General features: G+C 41.1%; 1 protein-coding gene across 2 annotated transcripts; it reads left to right on the forward strand.

The window, feature by feature from the left end:
- The first annotated feature begins 910 nt into the window (after nucleotides 1–910).
- Nucleotides 911–5,936, forward strand: LOC114355706 (uncharacterized protein K02A2.6-like). Of its 2 annotated transcripts, none has more exons than XM_028308687.1 (3): nucleotides 911–2,056; nucleotides 2,434–4,635; nucleotides 5,082–5,936. In XM_028308687.1, exons 2-3 carry the CDS (start codon nucleotides 2,582–2,584, stop codon nucleotides 5,629–5,631), a joined length of 2,604 nt encoding a protein of 867 aa, XP_028164488.1. In that variant the 5' UTR covers nucleotides 911–2,056; nucleotides 2,434–2,581; the 3' UTR covers nucleotides 5,632–5,936. The 2 variants fall into 2 exon arrangements, with proteins under 2 accessions (XP_028164488.1, XP_028164480.1); XM_028308679.1 differs by having other exon boundaries at nucleotides 2,434–4,366; nucleotides 4,813–5,936.
- Nucleotides 5,937–8,199: the final 2,263 nt, after the last annotated feature.

Raw genomic sequence — 8,199 nt, forward strand, 5'->3', positions numbered from 1 at the left:
AATCAAACCACAAAGTTACTTAAAGAAAATATAGCGAGCAAAATTAGTCACGCGAAAGACGTAATGTTACTAATATACTTAATCCCTACAACATACAATGAAGACAAATTACAAAGCCTTGATGTGTACATCTCTTTCGTGCGGTACTGTAATTATCTAGCTCCATTACAAGATATTACCCTAACAGGCATAAATTTGCACTGATATACTCCAGACACTGAGCTGATAATTTAGTATTAGAACAACAGACATTACGTCCACTCAGAACTTATTGAGACATGATAGGCGTCGTATTAGAGCGGATTGCATTATTAATATTGTCATTGCTCACGAACGACTTCAGTGATAGTGTTCTAGCTGTGCCCGAAGACGCAAAACTGAACTTTACGCAGCTGGCAATAAAGTACGGTCAAGTGGTTGAAGAACATATCGTGATAACTGAGGATGGGTATATTCTCAAACTGTTCCATATACCAGGAGACAAAACTCGACCGGTATTGCTCATATCTGGAAACATGGGGACAGCAGACGAGTATATCGTGAGAGGGAATACGTCTCTAGCTGTGTCTTTAGCAGAATTCAACTATGATGTATGGATAGGCAACAAAAGGGGGACCAAGTACTCCAGAAACCACGTGTCACTTAATCCTGATGTCGATGCCGCATTCTGGGATTTCAGTTTCCACGAGTACGGAATATATGATATGGCTGCTTTCATTGACTACATTTTGGACAAGATCAAACAGAAACAAGTGAATGTCATAGGATATTCAGTCGGAACTAGTGTGTTTTACGTTCTAGGGTCAGAGAGACCTGAATATAATAAAAAAGTGAGGTTAATGATATCATTGGCCCCAATAGCGTATCTGTATTATTGGGTAGTTTACTTATAAATAATATAAGTGGGTAGCAAGCAAACTTTGTATGTCAACCAGTTCGGAAATAAATCTTGTAGTGCACACACGCGTCTCATTTAAATCCCAAAAGACTGGTACATAATAGTGGCGACAGGACTGGGTTTTAAGTGCATTACATTAATAATATTATTTTAAAAATGTCGGTCGGAAAATTGGGCGAGTTTAATGTGGAAAGTGGAAATTGGCAGTTATATTGTGATCGGTTACAAATGTACTTTCTGGTGAACAATGTGGACGATAAGTTACAGTTACCAACATTAATCTCAATCGTGGGTGAAGCCGCATACGAACTCATGGTTAATTTGTGCTCACCTAAAAAACCAGCGGAAAAAACTTATAAGGAAGTGGTGGAACTAATGTCTACGCATTTACAACCTACCCCGTCAATGTTAGCGGAGAGGTTTAAGTTTCGCCAATATAGACAATGTGAAGGCCAATCTATTGCTCAATTTGTGGAACAGTTAAAGAAATTATCGCGTTTTTGTGACTTTGGGACCGAACTCGACAGTAATATGCGGGACCAGTTTGTGTGCGGGCTGTGCAGTGACGGTATTAGACAACGGCTGTTTGTGGAAAAAAAATTGACTTTCTCAACGGCAACGGCGATCGCGTTATCGTTAGAGGCGGCGGAACGGGACGCTTTGGCAGTTGAAACTACCGGCGTTAATTTTATAAAAAAACCGCCGGTGAGAAGAACAACGGGGTGTTGTGTGGCCTGTGGAGATTTTCGACATAAGGTGGAAAACTGTAAATTTCGGGACTATGTGTGCAGTCGGTGCAAAAATGTAGGACATTTGCGGCGAATGTGCTCGTTGGCGGAGGTAAACGACGGTGACCGTAAAACGACCTTTAACGGCTCGTTTACGTCATCGAGAGGCGGCGGCCGAGCGGGCGCTCGGAGCACCTACCGGGGCCGCGGTGCAGCACGGGGCGGCGGAAGACAATTCTACATGGGACAAGCCACGGAGAACAAGTCATCGACGGCGGCGGCGGGTCGGTCGGACTCGCGGGACACCGGGAACCGGCAGGGTGACGTCACGGGCATGTCGACCGAATATGTCCAGGACGATGAAGCGGACCAGGAGAGTGGTGACTATGAAGAACCCATGTTCCAGATGTCCTTAGCAAAGTATAGACCGGTGAGCGTTCTTGTAAAAATTAATGGAATTTTAATTAATATGGAAATAGATACGGGATCGGCAATTTCATGTATTAATGATAAAGTGTATAAACAAAAATTTATAAATGTACCTTTACAGTCATGCCAATTAGTTTTAACATTCTACGATGGAAGTAACATAAAACCGTTAGGTTTCATAAGTGTTGATGTACAATGTCAGGGCGTTACAAAAAAGCTAGATTTATATGTAATAAATAAAGGTACAACTAGTTTATTAGGCCGACAGTGGTTAGCCGAGCTGGAGATGTCTGTACCTAAAATTTGTATAAATACAATTAGTACACCTTTAATGGACGGTTGGAACAAAAATGAATTTGTTAAAAATCTCAATTACAGATTTAAAGAAGTGTTTGAACCCGGACTCGGGTGTTTCACGGGAGGGCGAGCGAGCCTGCGGCTGCGGGCGGGGGCGGAGCCGGTGTTCTGCCGCGCGCGGCCGCTGCCGTACGCGCTGCGCGAGCGCGTCGACGCCGAGCTCGACGCCATGCTGGCCAGCGGCGTCATCGAGCCCGTGGAGCACTCCGACTGGGCCACTCCTCTGGTAATCGTACACAAGCCGGATGGTTCTTTACGTCTCTGTGCAGATTTTAAAACTACTTTAAACAGGGTTTTGTTGGTAGATAAATATCCAGTTCCGAAAATAGAAGACTTATTTACTCTTTTAAATGGCAGTCAATATTTTACAAAAATTGACTTATCACAAGCGTACAATCAAGTTTTGTTAGATGACAGTAAAGAAAATGATTGTACAGGTCTAACGGTCATTAATACGCATAAAGGTTTGTTCAAATATAAAAGATTAGTGTACGGACTAGCGTCTAGCCCAGGTATATTCCAAAGAATAATGACTAATCTGTTTAGAGAGCTACCAAACGTAACTGTGTTCTTAGATGATATCCTGATTTCAAATACTACTAGAATAGACCACGAAAAAAGCATAGAAAAAGTCTTTAAAATATTAAAGGAAAATGGGTTAAAGATAAAGAAACAGAAGTGTGAATTTTTTTCTCACCAAGTAAAATATTTAGGTTACGTAATAGATAGGGACGGTGTGCGAGTAGATCCAAGTAAACTGGAACCAATAATCCAGATGACAGCACCTACAACCGTGTCGGAATTGAAATCTTTTCTAGGAATGGTCAATTTTTACGGTAAATTCATTAAAAATTTAAGCGTTTATCTGGCTCCTCTGTTTGACTTGTTAAAGAAAAATAACAGATGGTCATGGGGTAGTACCGAGCAAAGAGTTTTTGAAAAGGTGAAGGGCCTGTTGAAAAGCGCGGGCGTGCTGGCACACTACGACGCGTCGCGCGCCGCGGTGCTGACGTGCGACGCCGGCCCGCGCGGGCTGGGCGCCGTGCTGGCGCAGCGCGCCGCCGACGGCCGCGAGCGCGTCGTGGCCTACGCCTCGCGCGCGCTCACCCCAGCGGAGCTCAATTATAGCCAAATCCACAAGGAAGCCTTGGCCATAGTATTCGCGGTGAAGAAATTTCACCAATATCTTTATGGTAGGAAATTTACACTTCGGACCGACCATAAACCGCTCGTGAGCATATTCGGTCCGAATTTAGGCATACCTAACATGACAGCGAGTAGATTACAACGGTGGGCCATTATTTTATCAGCTTATGACTTTTCCATAGAGTACATTAAATCAGAGGAGAATACGGCGGACGCACTTTCACGTTTAATAGCCGCACACAAGGAAAGCCGTGATAGTTCAGGGGACAGGGATATAGAACAAACTTATCTACACTTCGCTACCGAAGCATTATTATTGAGTAACGAAACTATAAAAAAAGAAACGCAAAAAGACCCATTATTAGGTAGAATTATAAGTTACATACAAGATGGTTGGCCTGCCGATGTTGATATTAAAGAACTTAAACCATATTTTAATAGGAAGTCGGAACTATACCTAGAAATGGGTTGCATTATGTGGGGACATCGTTTAGTAATCCCTAATGTCTGCAGAGACAAAGTATTGAGAGAACTGCATGACACACATACAGGTATAGTTAAAATGAAAAGCCTGGCCAGGAGCTACGTGTGGTGGCCCGGGCTGGACGAGGCCATCGAGCGCCAGTGCGGCGCGTGCGGCGTGTGCGCGGCGCTGAGCGGCGCGCCGCCGGCGCACGCGCCCCGCTCGTGGCCCTGGCCCACACGCCCTTGGTCTAGGATTCACATAGATTTTTTAGGGCCTATAGCAGGTATGAAATTCTTGGTAATTATAGATGCAACATCTAAATGGATAGAATGTTTTAAGATGGATCATACCACGGCCAGTAAAGTAATAGAAAGACTGAGAGACACTTTTGCTAGGTTTGGTTTACCAAAACAAATAGTCAGTGACAATGGGCCACCGTTCTCGAGTTCCGAATTTTCACAATTTTGTAATAATAATGGAATAGATCATATATTTACAGCTCCGTATCATCCTTCTTCAAATGGAGCCGCAGAGAACGCAGTAAAAGTATGTAAAAGAGTAATTAAAAAAGCAATTATGACTCGCATGGACGTAGACACAGCTTTGTATAGGTTTTTATTAATGGGTTCACTACTCCATTTCGAAAAACTTCTCGTCGAATAACAATTCATCGATGACACTTCGTCGAAAATATAATATGTCGAACGATAAATTAATCGACCGCTTAACATTTCGAAGAACATTTGATCGATGCTACACTTCATCGAAAGACTTTCTACCGATGATANAATCAGACCACGGCCAGTAAAGTAATAGAAAGACTGAGAGACACTTTTGCTAGGTTTGGTTTACCAAAACAAATAGTCAGTGACAATGGGCCACCGTTTTCGAGTTCCGAATTTTCACAATTTTGTAATAATAATGGAATAGATCATATATTTACAGCTCCGTATCATCCTTCTTCAAATGGAGCCGCAGAGAACGCAGTAAAAGTATGTAAAAGAGTAATTAAAAAAGCAATTATGACTCGCATGGACGTAGACACAGCTTTGTATAGGTTTTTATTAATATATAGGAACACCTCTCACAATACTACGGGAGACAGTCCGGCTAAACTGTTGTTAGGTCGAAATTTACGTACTAGACTAGACTGTCTCAAACCGGATCGCGAGAAAAGAATTGGAAAATTACAAGAAAAACAAGAAAATAGTGCGGGAGGAGTGAGTAGGGAAGTTAAGGTAGGTGAGGAAGTATGGTTTAAAAACTATAATGACGATGTACAATGGAAAAAGGGTAAGGTCATAGAAAAGTTAGGCGATACCGATTATCGTATCAGTTTAAAGGACGGACAATGTATACATAGACATATTGATCAACTAAAAATATGTAAGGGGTTTGGTGGATCTGCACAGGACGATAAAGTAACACAAAGTAAGGAACAGAGAAACCCCGGTTGGTTGTGGTTGCCGGGGGCTGGACCGGCGGAGTGCTCCGCGGCCGGCCCGGGCTCGGCCGCGCCGGCTCCGCGCCCGCCTGCCCCTCAGCTCGCTCCAAGGAGGTATCCTCTCAGAGAGCGACACCCTCCAACACGATATGGCTTTGAATAATCCTTATTGTATGTATTTTAGTTAAGAACTAAGTAGTTTAGTTATTAAGAAATTGTTTTGTGACTGGCTCCTCTTAGATATGTTTACTGTAAATGTACCTAAATGTATTACTTATTAATAAATATAGACCGACTTATCTTTATGTATACCATTCAAGTACACACGGAGTCCAGTCACGACACTAGAAAACATGTAAGACATATCTGATAACGAAAAAGGTTACTGTACTTTAATTAAATATAATCTCTAGAATAGTTAGTAAATAAGGGTGGAGGTATTGGGTAGTTTACTTATAAATAATATAAGTGGGTAGCAAGCAAACTTTGTATGTCAACCAGTTCGGAAATAAATCTTGTAGTGCACACACGCGTCTCATTTAAATCCCAAAAGACTGGTACATAATATGTATAATTCCTTTACGCTTTCTGCTGTGAATCGTCTTGCACCGATCTACAATCAGTTTCTTCTGGCAACAGGACAAGAAGAAATCAATGGGGAAAATTCCACAAATATACGGTTCATAAGAAGAGTATGTGCAACTCCGTTATCAGCTTACTATATTTGTTTAAAGTTGGGATTCTTTCCTCTAGCGGGATATGATAGTGAGGAAATTGAAGCTACTTTTGCCCCTGTTCTATTTGGCCACTATCCTTCTTCATTATCGAGAAAGAATTTGATGCATTTATCTCAAGTTGTCAACAGTAAAAGGTTCCCAAAATATGACTATGGTGTCGATGAAAATCTTGCAAGATATGGAGCTGAATCTCCTGCAGATTACGACTTGAGTTCTGTCACAATGAAAGTAGTTCTGATATCGGGGAAGAACGATTTGCTGTCAACTTTGGCAGATGTAGAACTACTAAAGGCCAGATTGCCTAATGCTGACCATATCATTTTAGAACCGGAAAAATTCAACCACTTGGATTTTGCTTGGGGCAGGAATACGCACAAAGTTTTGTTTCCATATATTTTTGAGCTACTGAATTAAAAAGTGAAATAGGTTTTTCTATGCGATTGGACAATTGCAACCATTGTGAATACTCCTGATGTATTTATACAAAACGAAACATGCTAACAGAACTCGCACTTGACTGGTTTTATAAACTTAGTTTAAGTATTTTATTAACTTAGTTTAATCTTACATTTCTATTTACTGGTGATTCCAGTCTCTAATTTCCGTGTTGTGGCTTAGAATTGAAGTTATATTTTGTGACCGAATGTTTTTATGAAATGGCGCTATGGCAGCTCATTAGATGCATGTCCGTTGATTTATTAGAGGTGTCATCGAGCGTATCTTTACACGATTTAATTAGATAATAAACGATTTAATTACCAACACAATGTTTTTATTAATGCATTATTCCAATCGATGTAGAGTCGCGGTGCCCAGTGAGCGGAACGTCTACGCTTTCTGCTTTCGACCAACCAGTGGTGCGCTCCTGAATCGCGGTATCAAAGTTTTTAGTCCTCTTTTCTACATATAGTATTTTCTTGGCTGAGCTCTCGGGGAGTCCGTTGCTACCGAGAAGACCGGCATTGGCGAGGGCCGGACTCAAGTCTCGCTGATTACAATTAACAAATTGATATTGGTAGAGCGGCCCTGGTTCTTAGTGTAAGGTGATTATGGATGAATGTTCGAGAGCTAATAACCTCCCTCTTCTTCGTCAAGTAGCAAGATTGACTTCCTTTTTGCACGGCTAAGGATTAATCTTATAGTGATATGATTAGTTATTAGTTTTATGATATTTTTCCTTTTCGTATTTACCGAGATGTCCCGCATAATTGACGACACCGTGACGATAATGTGAGCAGCTTAGCCAGATCCAAATCTTAGCAGTTCAAAGGAAAAAGTATGTCTTTGTACTGTAACCACAGTGTTGTGTTTGCTAAGAGGATAGATTAGAGACATTTTTTTGTATACTAGCGTTTTACACCCTTAGGGGTGAAGTTTCGTGAAGTCCGTTCTTAGTGAGCACCTACGTCAGGAACCCCCATGCAAAATGTCATTTCCTACTTATCAATTAAATCAAATGTGCACCTAGTTGTCTTGAGATTTATAGTGTAACTAACGAATTTATAAGTAGAATGAATGATGAATAAGTAATTTCAAACCATCCTCATAACCACTTTTGGAGATACCAGAGAAATTACCAACTTTGATAGCCGTTAAAGCCAACCTCAAATAGGACCCATTGAGGGGACTCCAGGAGTTGGTTGAAATTAAATATAAATTATTAAGCGGACATTAGCTTGAAATAGGGACCCGCATCCAGTGGCGAATAAAGTGACAGGGGACACCACAAATGAGCTGGCCGTTTAATAAATTACATATCCATGTTGGCTTTTAGAGGGCCCTTGGTTGTGTGGTGTGTATGCCTTATTAATAGCTTTACACGCGAAAAAAGGATATTATTACGGGCTATTTGTTTGTGAGAAAAGTATTAATGTAGACGTAATTAAATCTTATTTTCAAGCTATTTGATTTTTATAAGGTTTTATTTTGCTCTTATTGACTTGTTACTTATTCAATAGTTGATATTTCCACTTCATCAACATTATTACGTTCCA

The sequence above is a fragment of the Ostrinia furnacalis genome, unplaced genomic scaffold (genome assembly GCF_004193835.3).
Source record: "Ostrinia furnacalis isolate ACB-3 unplaced genomic scaffold, ASM419383v2 OfSCF0207, whole genome shotgun sequence".
In the NCBI taxonomy this organism is placed as follows: domain Eukaryota; kingdom Metazoa; phylum Arthropoda; class Insecta; order Lepidoptera; family Crambidae; genus Ostrinia; species Ostrinia furnacalis.

Bases quoted from the DNA above. Each gene is read 5' to 3' on its own strand.
- LOC114355706 (XM_028308687.1), top strand. From the start codon at position 2,582: ATGCTGGCCAGCGGCGTCATCGAGCCCGTGGAGCACTCCGACTGGGCC. The intron at 4,636-5,081 runs GTTTTTATTAAT...AGCTTTGTATAG, and splicing joins GTAGACACAGCTTTGTATAG to GTTTTTATTAATATATAGGA.